Raw genomic sequence first — 14,992 nt, forward strand, 5'->3', positions numbered from 1 at the left:
GAGAGTCTGTAAACCTTTTACTGAAGTCCTAAAATCATGTATTCATAATTTGAGTGTTTTCCTACTGAATATACTACTGAACATAGGTACATAGTGTAAGATGTTGAGTTTTGCCAGAGTTAATTAGTTCAAGGGGCCTATGCATTTGTTTATGTTAATGCTTGTGACCACAAGTGAACGTGAATTTCACAAGTTGGTCCAAAGCTGATTAATTCTAACATGTTTCACATTACAGCATGTGGGATTATATCCCACACCCCTAATTATATATATATATATATATATATATATATATATATATATATATATATATATATATATATATATATATATATAGAGAGAGAGAGAGAGAGAGAGAGAGAGAGAGAGAGAGAGAGAGAGAGAGAGAGAGAGAGAGAGAGAGAGAGAGAGAGAGAGAGAGAGGGAATGCAGTTTAAAAGGTTCTATTATAAGTTTTGTAGATTCAAAGTAGGCAGTATTACTGCTTGTTTTTATTCAGAAAAAGTGCACTCCTTAAAGGATTAGAAATGATTGTATATGTTAACTTTTATTTTCTATATGTTAAGCTTGCAGGTGCTTTTGTGTGATTATATATATATGTATATGTATATTTCATTGTTAGTGAAAGACAATGATGGTATAAAACATATACAAAGTTTTGTAAGATATTATGAAAAGTTTAAGAATCAAAGCACGTTTGTGACGGTCAGTAGAGACACTGCTACAAACCTGCTTTGTAAACACTTAAGTTATACAGTATGCTTTTATTCTCTTCTCCCCCCAGTCTTTATGCAACATCTTTTGGGTAACACCAATGTAAGGTGTTTAGTTGTTTTGTTTACCACTACAGAAGTATACTTCGGTGTAAACTTAAATGTCTTTTGGGGTTTGCTTTAACAAATTGAAAACATTGTACATTTGCCAGCAAATACAGCTCATGTTTATACTTATGCTGATGTGTAACAGTATTTTCCTAAGAAGCTGTAGACCTCCAACCAGCGTCAGCCAGTACTAAGGAGAGGGCATGCTAACATCTTTTTAGAAATTGACAAAATTATCCAACTTAATCAATTTCAATGGGTATGGTTGACAGCTGTGTGACAGAAAGACAAAGCTTTTCATTCATGCAAAGCAAAAAAACCCTATGTAAGTAAACATACACAGTCAAATCAATTTAACCATGCCAAGTTTTTTCATGGACAAAAGATCAGCAGTGCCACTGTTTATTTTGTATAAAGTAAGAATCTCCTGGAGTCTGGAGAAAATACTTTCGAATATCGAAAACACTGCTTTAAAACAATAAGCAGTTTTTTTTTTCATTATTTACATGTCTATCAAATATAGTTTTTGTAAAAAAAAAAAAAAAAAAATCTGAAAAAAAAAAAAAAAAATCATCTTCTTCAAAATTCCTTGTAACTCCACCTTTCTTGTTACAAAACTGTTGCGAGTAAAGGTGCAATTGGACCATTGTACTGTGAAATATAAATTGTTATTATTTTATAGAGGCTAGCTCAAAGGTTTTTATAACTGATACAGCAATTCCATTCTCACTGCAGGGTGCACTATGGTCGTCTATCCTTCGCTGAGCTGTTGACAGCTACTTGGCATGTGAGAACTCCCAATTGCTGATTAACATACCACTGTTTTATATTTAACCAGAGTATGGTATGAATAGAGAAACAGCAGTGCTTCTGTCTCCTGTCAGGGGCTAAGCTTCAGCCTGTGCGCTTCGCTTTCCTTTTTGCTTGACCCCCCTCTCCCTACCCCAAGAAAGATAAAAGACAAATTGAGCTGCCATTTTAAGAAAACATTACTTAACTTTGCAAGGGGTGCAGTCTGCTGCAGATTAGGAGCTTCTTGTGGACCACAGAGACTCTAAGAGAGGTAATTTTCAGAGGGCTGACAGACCATCACCATGCAGGGTATGGATTATGAAAATGTTAAATCTGAGTACTGCATGAGAGGTAAGTATGTGGCCATCATCTGCGCTGTGGTGGTGGTAGCAGCCCTTGCAGTTGGACTGGGAGTAGGACTTTCAAAATCGGAGGCCTCCAAAGCTCCAGAGGAACCCCCCAGCACCCCAAAACCAACAAGTGGCCCTGACCGACCAGTTGATCGAGGACCTTGCACCTCTTCCAACAGCGATGGAGTTTGGAACAACTTCAGATTGCCTGACTACGTGATCCCAGTCCATTACGACCTGGAGCTGGCACCAAATTTGGACAACGACATCTATATAGGTAGCACAACCATAACCATTAACATCAAGCAGGCCACTAAACACCTGTGGCTTCACATCCGAGAGACCTTTGTAACCGAGATCCCCAAGCTCCAGAAGAAATCGGGAAGCACTCAGCAGGATGTTGCAGTGTTCAGTTGTTTTGAGTATAAGGCTCAGGAGTATGTAGTTGTAGAACTGAAAGAAAGTTTGCAACCAACAGAGAATGATGAGCATTACCTGCTGACACTGGAGTTCCAGGGCCGATTAAATGGATCCCTGGTTGGGTTTTATAAAACCACTTACATGGAAAAAGGAGTTCTAAAGTAATTATATCAATTTTCCATTGAGTGCATGTCAGTTTATGACTATAGCAAATACTTGAAGTGTGTTTGTGAATGTATAAAGTATGTCTATGCTTTCTTTTTTTGTTATAATGTAGACAAAGCATAAGATCTCAACAGCAAATAATGTATACAACTTTAACTAGATAATATGTATCTTTGTTTGGATTCTCCAGTTATACTTTAGATAGGCTAAATATCTAAAGTATAATTGATACATTGAAAAACGTTATTAAACACACTAGTCAGCTTATTTTAGTCTATTTCATCAGTGTAACAAATATGCGCTTTCATATATGGATAGTTAACATATTATTGACTTTTGTTATATGTGACCTAGCGTAAGTATAGCAAGCCATATATACACATTCTAAAACTAATAAGAAACAACTTAAAACTATTAACCAATGCTGAAATTAAGTTGTTTGTTTCTGTTTCTTTTAAAATTATTAATTAATTACCTTTTGGATAAAATAATGCTAATGATGATTTGGAGTAAAACATTTTGAGAATATATACGTTTTGAGCCATGTGTATGATGACGGAATCCTATTCTTCAGAATGTCTCTTTCCAAATTTGTATATATTCCTCAGTAACTGTGTTATTTTAAACAGTAAACAGCAAGTTGATAGGGGTAGTAAAATATAGTGTTAGATTATTCACATATTGTTGCTGCTCTAAGCTGCATTTCTGTAATGTTTTGTTTAAAATTTTATATCCTGGCAAATTCATTTTACACTTTAGTTGCACTTCGGTTTGTATGAAAGGTTTGTGTGCCTGCTTTTCTGTATTGTTTGTGGTATGCTTACCCATACCTTCTGTGGAAGACCTTTGTTTTTCTTCGCTCTATTTAACAAAGCATGCTGTGTATTATTGTAAATCATGTATTAGAAATGTATTAGAAATCAAGCAATCCCAGTTAACAATTTTCAGAATTCCACTATACATTATCCTTTGCACAGATATCAGTCTGCCCACAGAAAACATGAGAAGCAACAGTAGTTCTTGAGTATAAACTTCCCTTTTGGCATTTATAATAAGTCGCATGTAGGATGTCTTTTATCATGAGCAAAAACTGTATACAATTATTCTAGCAGACTAATATGTAAAAGAGTAAAAAGTTGACAACTCATAAAACAGCAAGAAAAGACCAAGAAAAGAAAGTATTGTCTCAGGAATGTATTTTATTTTTACTCGTGATTTCAAGGAAGATTGCTGCAACCGACCATGAGCCCACAGATGCCAGGAAATCCTTCCCGTGTTTTGACGAACCCAACAAAAAGGCAACCTACAAAATATCTATAATACATGACAAAGACTACAATGCACTCTCCAATATGCCAGTGGAGGTAATGTTCTTGATGTATACAAGGGAAGCTGTGAAGTAGCAATAGCTTGATATAATAGGGTCCATGAGCTAAAGCCCAAGGCCAAAACAGCCTAGGGGGGAAAAAAGATCCAATAAACTTGTTGAAGTTTCTAAAGTTAGTTCAAGTACATTTGTTTTACAACCCTTTATTGTACATTTTGTGACTAATATTTGGTTAATTGGAATTATGACTGGCCTTCCTTGTACAACAGAGTTAAATTACCAGTGCATTTAATTTCTACTGATTACAAATACTTACAGTAAATTGCAATCTGGTTCTTGGCATAACCTGGTGTTCGACTCCAGTAAAACTAACACAGATTTTATAAATCTGCTGTGGGAGTTCAGGGGAGTGAATATAGTCTTAATGAAAGAAGAGGTGTGGGTGAACATGCAACTCTGATAAGAATTTATGTCCTGTCTTTGAACTATAACATTCAGTATTAATAACATAATAGTGACAGTAACTCATCTTATTGTTGCATTTTCAGAGCAATGTTATACTTCCAGATGGCTCTGTTAAAACAGCATTCCAGAAGTCAGTACCAATGAGTACTTATTTGGTGTGCTTTGCTGTGCACCAGTTTGTTGCTGTGGGTAGAACATCAGCCAAAGGAATACCTGTAAGTTATTTTTTTGTTCCATTGTATTCCAACTTTTCTGCACTGGGACAAAGAACATAGGGAAGGGCTATTTATTTCTGGAGGCTAACAATGAAGTATTTTCTCCTCAAAAGCCTACCATCTACTGTCTCTCTATGTCTTTTAGCATTAGATATTGTTTACCACAGTTCTTCCACATTCTTAGACAAATAGAGGCATTATGTTTTGCCTGTCACAACCCTTTATAAAAGTATAAATACAATACGATAAAGTAGTGGCATTCTTGGGTAGGGTTGTTCAATTCTTATCTTAATAAATAACAGAAACTTGATATTGTATGCAATAATGCAGAAAAGGAGGGAAAATGAGACAAAATGCTTGGCTGAAATGTTGAAAAATACATCTAAATGGAGACAATCTTTTGTTTCATGGTAAAAAGCAACTATGAAATGTAGGTCCACAAGGGTGAAACTTCGATCAAATAATTTTTTGTCTCTCCGCTGATCCACTATTTCACACTGTTCTCTATATGGAGGCATGTATAATCTAAAATAACCTCTCATGTATATCAATTATAGTTTGGCACTAGATAATACAAAACAATTCCTAGAATTGTGTGTAATTCTATGGTACAAACAAGAAACAGTTTATGTTGTAATGAGCCTGCAGACAGAACTGTTACTTTAAAAATATATGTTAGTACTTATGCTTGGGTGCCACACCCCTGATGTTATATCTGTTGGTCCAGTACCCAGAGTTCCAGCTGCTAGGTTTGAATGGATGCATTCATGTACTTTACTGTATTGTACTGTACTTCAGGATGCTGATGGATTAAGAGACGGCTTGGTACATACTGAGCCTTTAAATCCTGAATTTGTCAGTATTGTACATTCAAATCAATAATGGATCGCCTTTAGTTTGGCCCTTTTAAATGTTTCTCATAGTAAAAGCATATAATAAAGAATAGTTAAAGCATAGATAAGCATTTTAAAATCCAGAGAAGTATAGTAACTCATATGTAAAAACATGGTAAATGATGGTAATTGCACAGTACTGTATAACCAAGAGGAAATCATGGGAATTTTACAAATTACCATGCAAATTTGCTATGATACACTTTTATAAGGAGATACTATGGTTTTATAGGTGTGTACATTTTAAGTTGTTTTTCTTATTTATTTTTGAGTAAAGGTATACTCAGTAGATTTGAATTCCGAATGTAAATTCAAATTAAAGATACATGTGCTAAACATATATTAAAACTGCAGTGAACCTTTTCAATGAAGCTATATTTGACATCTTGAAAAATTCCTTGGAAACTGGCTTTTGGAAAATTTTATAAATGAAGACTACCTGTACTGTATTTTTCTTTGTAATCTCAAGTGTAAAGCACCAAGGGAAGCCTGAAGCTATGTGGGACATGTTCCCTTTATTCATTTAGATTTTAGATAAGAAAAACCTACAAATTGACCCACCATAAGAAAATGGCTTTTGAGGATACAAAAACTACTGTTCAATTGTCTTTCTGAGAGTAAAAAGAGCAATTGATACGATATGTCAGATTACACATTTATGGACATAGGACCTGTTTTTACTGCAGTTTGTAATTTGTTACAAACCTTGTACAAACAAGCCAGAAAGTTAATATAAGACCTCTAACCCACCAGTATCTTTTCTTCCAAGTTTTTATACAATATGCTAAAAAAAAAAAAAAAAAACACAGTAAAAAAAAAATAAACTTAGAGAAATCGAGACTAGGCCTATTGTATTTCGTATGTATCGCCTTTGAGTTTTCTGTGTTGCCATTCATTCTCTCCTTAGCCCCCTGCATGTTTTCAACGTGCAAGGATGTCATCCTAGCTCCCTTGCGGCTGCCCGGGATCAGGCTGATGAATTACCTGGATGACTGGTTGATTTGTCCCAGTCGCAGGAAGCAGCAGTGGACCACATAGAAAATGTGATGAGCCAGTTAATATTGGTGCAAAGTACGGTCTACTTGGGTCTCCAGCTGGATTCCCTTATGATGCGAGCCTACCTGTCGGTCTACAAAGTAGCTGTCATTCGCAACTGTCTGGCCCTGTTCAACAAGGGTTCACAGTAAAATTGGTGTTGTGTTAAACTATTGGGTTTGATGGCCGCAGCTTCATCACCCACCCAACTAGTGTTACCCTACATGCTCCTGTTCCAAGTGTAGGTCAGTGCTTTTCGGCTGCAGCCCAAGCGTGACAGACACTGTCGACTGACAGTGTCTCTCCTATACTCAGAAGCTCTACGCTGGTGGAGGCAAGCCTCTCACCTGAGCGAAGGCACAAGGATGGGAGTGATACACAACCGTCAATTGGTGATGACAGACATATCCAACTCTGGTTGGGGGGCGGTCTGGGCAGGCAGAGGAGTCTGCGGACCCCAGTTGGATCGTTGGACATTCCTGCACATAAATGCGTGGGAGCTGAGAGCATCCCACGAGTGGCTAAATGTGTTTTGTATGCTTTCCTGCTAATACCGCTGCTCCATGCCTTCTTTGAGAAGGTCAGGAGAGACAAGGTGACTGTTCTCCTGGTGGCCCCTAGATGGCCGTGGAGATTCTGTTTTTTAAACCTCTGCTAGCTGATGCAAGGCCAATACTGGGGGATCCTGTTGCGCTATTTTACAGTTTCTGCAAGATCTGTTGGCGGCAGGTCGATCCACCTCTATGTTGAAAGTGTACCTAGCAGCCATATCTGCATGCCATGTTCCCATTGACCCAAAATTATTTGATCGGTAGACTATGTAAGTGGGTCTGACACAGATTATGATATACTCAGCAGTTTTGTGATGTATATATAAGCAACACTCTAAAATGTGACATACTGTACCAAGTCATTCAGCAGTATTGATATGGCCAAGGAACAGTCCTCCAAGATGCTCTGAAACAATCATTGGTGTATTTAAAAGTGCTTACATAAAGATAAGACTATAAACATAAGTGTGTTTTGCAACTGGCATACTATCTTAATGTATGTATTGGTTAACATGATGTAAAGAGCAACATTCAACAATTGTGAGAAGTAGAAAACAGACTAAGAATATGTGCATCAATAATTTCTCAGTAGTTGTGTGAGATTAAAACTTTCTTTCATTTAAAGCAATTTATATTAAGAAAACTCTGTATTGCTTTTCCTCTGTATGCAAAAGCTGAATGTGAATTTCTGCCATCTTTTCAATTTTAGCTCAACATTTATGTCCAGCCAGAGCAAAGGCACACTGCTGAGTACGCAGCAGACACCACCAAGATCATTTTCGACTACTTTGAATTGTACTTCAACATGAACTACTCCCTTCCCAAGCTAGGTAATGTTGTTATACTTTATAGTATTCACTTATATTTAAAGTTTAAAGTTAAAATATGCTATTCACAAAACACAAAGGCCTATTTTAATGTGTTTCATTTGGGGTTGTTTTTTAAAACACATTTGATTAATTAATGCTGGTGAGTTTTTTTTTTTTAAATCACTTATTTTCTCTTTCTTTCTCTCTTTATGTTATAGATAAGATAGCTATTCCAGATTTTGGAACTGGTGCCATGGAGAACTGGGGTCTGATCACATACAGGGAAAACAATCTGCTGTATGATCCAGACCAATCTTCCTCATACAACAAGCAAAGGGTAGCCAGCGTCATTGCTCACGAGCTTGTTCATCAGGTAGCTTAAACATTTACAACCCACATCACTGCAAACAGTTTGTTGAATGTTTAGAATACAACGACAATACATTTGTACCAAAAACAACACATTCAAAAGTACAATAAGGTCAGTAATTTACGCAAATTATTCATCTAGTCAATATACATATCTTTAAAGTTATTGAAGCTAGCAGATTAATTCCATAAATCTTATCCATTTTGCTCTTCCATTCCCAATACAGGTTATCCTTAGGTTCTCTGCACTTGCACTTCATGAGTAATTTCACTTCAGCAATGTCTTCTGGGTCAAAGCATGTTACCAGCTGAATGCATGTCAGTTAATAGAGGAAACATCTGTTTGGTTAATGATAGGGAAGAAGCCAGTGAAAGGTTGGGTACAATTTCACTTGTCATGGTAAATGACCCATGAAGTGCAAGACAAAATTTATGGCACTATTTTGTTAGCTACATTTACTTTAAAAGTGTGTTGCTGCTACAGCCAAGCTGTAGCTAGCTTTGGGCCCTGTTTATAAAGCTTTGATGAGTTTAAAGTCTGTTTTAGTACAGTAGCTTAAAATGTCTTTCAAATTTTTATTTTCATTTTCCTTACCTTTATTTTATGATGTTTGCAGTTATTTGAGTGGCTCTGGGTTCTATTGCTTCAATAGTGATTTATTATAATTTTTCTCTATATCTTCTTTGACCGGGCTTGGAGCTTGCTTTGAGCTGTACATGAGTTCACTAACAAAATGCATGTGTGGGTAACTATAGGGTGCTTCAGTTAGGAGAGCTGCAGACTACTATCCTCTTCAGTCTATTAGTGTTAGGTTACTTACCGTAACCCTGGTTCCCTGAAAGAGAAGACAACTACCAACATTACTTTTGGGATATGCCTGCCACAGGTCAGGTACTCACCGAACAATTTATGTCAGAGCTGCCGATAGGCCCCTCTGGGGTGATGTTCTCGGCCCTGTCAACCGAGGGATTAAACCAATTAGGACCCAATACAGATTACTAGAGTCGGAACCAACTCCAGGCTGATTCAATAAACTAATTAAGTATGTTTAAAAGGATGTGAGTGTGTGTGTTTCATTGTGGGTGATAGTAGGAGTTGGTTGGGAGAGTTGAAGAGAAAGAGAAAGAGGTAGAGAAAGAGATAGAGATAGAGAAAGAGAAAGAGATCTAGTTGCTATTGTGAAACGGGAAAACTAACTGTTAGAAAAGGTATTTGGATTACGATTTGGTTTTGGTGACAAGGATCAGGCATAGCCTGCCTTGTTATTATTTAGGGAAACATTTGTTTATTTACGGCCCAAGATCAGGTTAGGTTTTGTTTTGTTTATTTTCTTTTTGTTGTACATAATAAACACACGCTACGGTGTTCATGGCATTCTGTGTCTAAAATTTGGAGAAGAAAAACGTGTGACCGGAGGGCAATATATATCCACAGTGCCTTGCAAAAATATTCAGACCTCTAACCAATTCTCTCATATTACTGAATTGTATTGAATTGTGGTCATTGTGGTACATTGAAATTTCGTTCTGTTTGATATTTTATTTTAAAACACTGAAACTCAGAATCAATTACTGTAAGGTGACATTGGTTTTATTTTGGGAAGTTGTGGAAGGGGTGTGGGTAATTCACTGACCAGGAGACAGACAGGTGTATTTGGGAAACACCACACAGGTGCCCAGTTTTATTTTAGACCGGCTCTTTTTTTTTTCTTGTATTTTTCTCTCCGGTAGAGGGCACTGTTGACCGTGGGCTGCCTATCAACAATGATAGACAGCACCACGGAAATACCACAGCTGGTACACGAACTGCAAATGCACTCGCAGGTGCTCAAAGAAATAATAATGAAAACAGAAGGCGAAAAGAACAAGGGAAAATAAAACAGTAATAAAACTGCCATGACTCACAGGCGGTTGTTGGGCAACTGCCGCCCTCTTCCTGCAGCCCGTGAACACGCCAGCAGAGTCAGCACAGATCTCTCCCTGTTACATATCCTTCCCCTCAGAATGACACCACCGGTTCATTCGAAAATCTTACACCCCCATGCCTTCCCGAGAGAAAAAGTCTGCGTTTTGATGCAGCTTTCCTGCTCGGTGGACTACCCTGAAGGCATAGGGCTGCAAGGCCAAGTACCACCGTGTGATTCTGGCATTGCTATCTTTCATCCGGTGAAGCCATGCTAAGGGGGCATGATCTGTAACCAGGGTGAAGTGTCGCCCCAGGAGGTAGTACCGGAGTGACTCGACTGCCCATTTTACCGCGAGACACTCCTTCTCGATGGTGCTATAATTTTTCTCGCGGGGAAGGAGCTTCCTGCTGATATACAGGACCGGGTGCTCGCTTCCCCGAACCTCCTGAGACAACACTGCCCCGAGACCTGTCTCTGACGCATCCGTCTGCAGGGTGAACCTCTTACCAAAATCCGGGCTGCATAGTACTGGCTTACTACACAGCCTCCGCTTCAAGGCGAGAAAGGCCCTCTGGCACGACTCCGTCCACTGAACCGTATTTGGGGCAGCCTTCCGGGTGAGGTCTGTCAAGGGAGCAGCGAGCGTAGCGAAACTCGGGATGAACTTTCTATAATAGCCCGCTAGTCCCAAGAATGAGCGCACCTGGGTTTTGGTTGTAGGAACCGGCCAGTCAGCCAAGGCTTTCACCTTAGCAACTAGCGGTCTGATCTGGCCGCCCCCTACTCGATACCCCAAATACTCCGACTCACTCTTCCCAATGGCACACTTCTTTGGGTTAGCAGTGAGCCCCGCCTCCCGCAAGGATTGCAGCACCGCCGCTACCTTACACAGATGACTCGGCCAATCCTCACTGTGGATAACCACGTCATCTATGTAAGCAGCGGCGTACTGCTGATGGGGCCGCAAGATGCGATCCATCATCCGCTGGAAAGTGGCGGGGGCTCCGTGCAACCCAAAGGGCATGGTCCTGAATTGGTACAACCCGAAGGGAGTCGAAAACGCCGTCCTCTCTCTAGATTCCGGAGTCAGGGGTATCTGCCAGTACCCCTTCGTTAAATCCAGTGTCGTCATAAAATGAGCCGTGCCTAGACGCTCCAGCAACTCATCTACTCGGGGCATCGGATAAGCGTCAAATTTCGATTTCTCATTGATTCGTCTGAAATCAATGCAAAATCGAGTTGACCCGTCTGGCTTATCGACTAAAACGATCGGACTGTTCCAGTCACTTTGGGACTCTTCTATTACCCCCAGTCTCAGCATTTCGTCAATTTCCGCTTTTATTACCTGTCTTTTACGCTCAGGTATACGGTACGGCCTCTGGCGAACTAGCGCCCCCGGCTCAATATCAATGTGATGATGGGCTACTCGAGTCTGCCCCGGGACTGAAGAGAACACGTCAGGAAACTCCGCCACCAGACCGCGAGCCTGACATTTCTGCGTTGGTGTCAGATTCTCAGCAATCTGTACCGATCCTTTTCTTGCCAACACAGAAAGATCAGGTCCCAGGTCCGTGACGTCATCTGCATGCGCCACTAACAACGCCTCTGGCTGTAACCAAGGCTTTAAAAGATTGATATGGTAAATGTGTTTCTCTGTCCGTCGCTCCGGCTGGCAGATCTCATAGTCCACCTTCCCAACCTGGCGTGTAACCTCAAAGGGTCCTTGCCACTTAGCCAAGAGTTTCGACTCAGAACTGGGTAATAAAAGAAGTACCTTATCCCCCGGCTGAAATGTGCGCAACCGGGCTCCTCGGTTATATTGTGTCTCCTGTCTGTGCTGCGCCTGCTGCAAATTGTCATGCGCCCATTTCCCAACAGACTCAAGACGTTTGCGCAGGTCCAACACATACCGGACTGTATTGGTCGAATTGTCCTGCTGCTCCTCCCACATCTCTCTGACCAGATCGAGCACGCCCCGGGGTCTCCGCCCATACAGCAGCTCGAATGGTGAAAACCCCGTGGAAGCCTGGGGAACCTCTCTGATCGCAAAGAGAAGGGGAGGAATCAGCTGGTCCCAGTAACGCACATCACTACGAATAAATCTGCGCAACATGTTCTTAAGGGTCTTATTAAAGCGTTCCACCAAACCGTCGGTCTGAGGATGAAACACCGAGGTCCTAATGGTCTTAATTCCCAAAAGCTTACATGTTCCGCGGATTAGCCGGGACATAAAATTGGTGCCTTGATCGGTTAGTATCTCTTTGGGAATCCCCACCCGGGAGAAAACCTTCACAAGCTCGTTGGCAACAGACTTAGCGGACATAGATCGGAGGGGAATTGCCTCTGGATAACGCGTAGCGTAATCCAGAATGACAAGTAGGTGGGTGTATCCTGCCGCACTCCTTTCTAGTGGCCCAACTATGTCCATCCCAATACGCTCAAACGGAGCTTCCACTAGGGGCAAAGGCACCAGAGGGGCTCGTGGAACGGCTCTAGGGCTGGCCTTCTGACATTCCCCACAACGCTCACAAAACCGCTTAACATCGCCATCCAGCCCCAGCCAGAAGAACCGTGACACAAGCCTTGCTTTAGTTTTATCCCTTCCCAAATGACCAGACAGGGGAATAGCGTGAGCCAGCTGCAACAAATCCTCCTTAAAGGGCTGAGGAATGAGCAACTGATGACGCACTTCACCGGTCTGGGGTAATTTATCAACACGGTACAGTAGGTCTCGATCAATTTCAAAGTGGGGGTACGTGGCGGCGCGTCTGGGCTCGACCACCCGACCATTAACCACCGCTGCTTGGTCAAAGAGCCTGCCCAGCACGTCGTCACGCCCTTGCTCGAGTCGGAAGTCACGGGAGCGAGCTAAGAAATCAGCTCCCATGGCTTCCAACTCGGGGTCAGGTCGGTCCCGAGCAGAGGCAGCCGAGCCAGACCCCTGCGCTGGCTCCGCGACCTCCCCCCCGGACTCTTCACCAACCGCCCCCACCTGAAACTTCTCCGACTCCCTCCATTGCCAGCCCTCATTCTTAGCGATCCGGCGCTCCCGTTTAGTTTTACGGGGTTTAAATCTATGGCAAAACCATTCTGGATCGCGAAAGGGAAAAATCTCTCCAATTACTTCCTCTTTCTTAGCCAATAAAGAAGACGGGGCTGTCAGAGCAGCCAACCAATCTTTAAACTGCTCACAGTCCCGTCCCAGAACTACTGGTACCGGCAATCGAGGACATAATCCTACCTGCACCTGCGTCACCTGCTGGCCAATAGTCATACACACATTTATCTTGGGATAGGAGCGGACATCCCCATGAATACATTTAATATGCACCCGTCCCAATATACGTTTATGCCCCGGTGAGATTAGGCTCTCCTGTACCAGAGACTGACTACACCCTGAGTCCAGGAGAGCCTGGGTTTTTGTACCATCCACTGTCACAGGAATAACAAAACCCGTGTGCTGAAGTGACTGAGGTAATTGAACGTGCCTACCTGGTCGGCTGAGATCACACTCCATCACGGGGCAGTCCCGGGAAAGGTGGCCCACCTCCCTGCACGTCCAACACCTCGGTGGGCTGGTTTCTCTCCCCGAAGTTTTGAAAAGAGGGGGAAACACTGGAGCCATAAAAGGGGCTCGCCGATAAGGCGTCCGCGCGAGACCCCGGTCCGACACTGCAGCAGCCCGTGGGTATCCCCACCCTGCCCCAGTACCCGGGCCGGGAGCTCCCGCCGACACCCCCCGACCAAATCCTGGACTACCCCTTCCCCCCAGTCCCTTCGCCCTTTCTGGGGCCAGTTGAGGGGACGATCCAGTAGCCGCACTCCTCCCGGGCAGTTTCGCAGGCGTTGGCTCTGCTGCCTGGTACTGCTCGGCAAGTTCGACCGCCCGGTCCAGCGTGTCTGGTGCCTGCCGCTGGACCCACAGCCGAGGTTCCGGGGCTAGACATTCCAGGAAGCGCTCCACCACGATCATCTCCACCACCCTGGCTTTGGTGTTCAGCTCCGGGTTCAACCAACCCAGTGCGTAATCCTTCAGACGGTGGGCGATGGCTCGTGGGTGCTCCCCTACCGCAAACTGCTCCTCTCGGAATTTCTTCCGATACCCCTCCGGTGTGGCCCCCACGCGATTAAGGATGACGGTTTTCAGCGTGGGGTAATCCATCATCCGTTCCGGGGACAGCGTTCTCGCTGCTGCTTGCGCCTCCCCCGTGAGCTGAGGAAGCAGGTAACTAGCCCACCGGGCTGGATCCCACCCGGCCGAGGTCGCCATAGCTTCAAACACCTCCAAATAGGCGTCAGGTCGATCCTCTGCCGTCATTTTTGTGGGGCGTTGCAACTGGGGGTCTGGAGCTGCGGGTCTTGCCGCCCCCTGCACTGCTGCGGTGAGCGTCTGGCGCAGGAGGTCCATCATCGCCGCAAACTGCGTAGCATCCATGGCTCGTCTGCTCCTTCTATAGCTGCACTGCTTGGGGCAGTGCCAGTGAATCCCACTTCTGACACCACGTGTGGAAGGGGTGTGGGTAATTCACTGACACAGGAGACAGACAGGTGTATTTGGGAAACACCACACAGGTGCCCAGTTTTATTTTAGACCGGCTCTTTTTTTTTTCTTGTATTTTTCTCTCCGGTAGAGGGCACTGTTGACCGTGGGCTGCCTATCAACGATGATAGACAGCACCACGGAAATACCACAGCTGGTACACGAACTGCAAATGCACTCGCAGGTGCTCAAAGAAATAATAATGAAAACAGAAGGCGAAAAGAACAAGGGAAAATAAAACAGTAATAAAACTACAAATAAAAGGTGCTGCACTCGGCAGCGTTATCCCGGTCGCCGCTACCCGCACGACCCGGATCACCGTCCTACTCTCTC

General features: G+C 42.7%; 1 protein-coding gene across 1 annotated transcript in view; it reads left to right on the forward strand.

Annotated features, from left to right (window-relative positions):
* Window positions 1–1,701: 1,701 nt before the first annotated feature.
* LOC121322466 (glutamyl aminopeptidase-like) overlaps window positions 1,702–14,992 on the forward strand; it is a 29,804-nt gene continuing 16,513 nt past the window's right edge. Inside the window, exons 1-5 of the mRNA XM_041262505.1 lie at window positions 1,702–2,544; window positions 3,771–3,912; window positions 4,424–4,555; window positions 7,744–7,864; window positions 8,062–8,216. Of these exons, the coding sequence (XP_041118439.1) occupies window positions 1,916–2,544; window positions 3,771–3,912; window positions 4,424–4,555; window positions 7,744–7,864; window positions 8,062–8,216 (1,179 nt within the window). The 5' untranslated portion in view covers window positions 1,702–1,915. The remainder of the gene's footprint in view (window positions 2,545–3,770; window positions 3,913–4,423; window positions 4,556–7,743; window positions 7,865–8,061; window positions 8,217–14,992) is intronic.

Source organism: Polyodon spathula, chromosome 1, assembly GCF_017654505.1.
Source record: "Polyodon spathula isolate WHYD16114869_AA chromosome 1, ASM1765450v1, whole genome shotgun sequence".
Taxonomy (NCBI): domain Eukaryota; kingdom Metazoa; phylum Chordata; class Actinopteri; order Acipenseriformes; family Polyodontidae; genus Polyodon; species Polyodon spathula.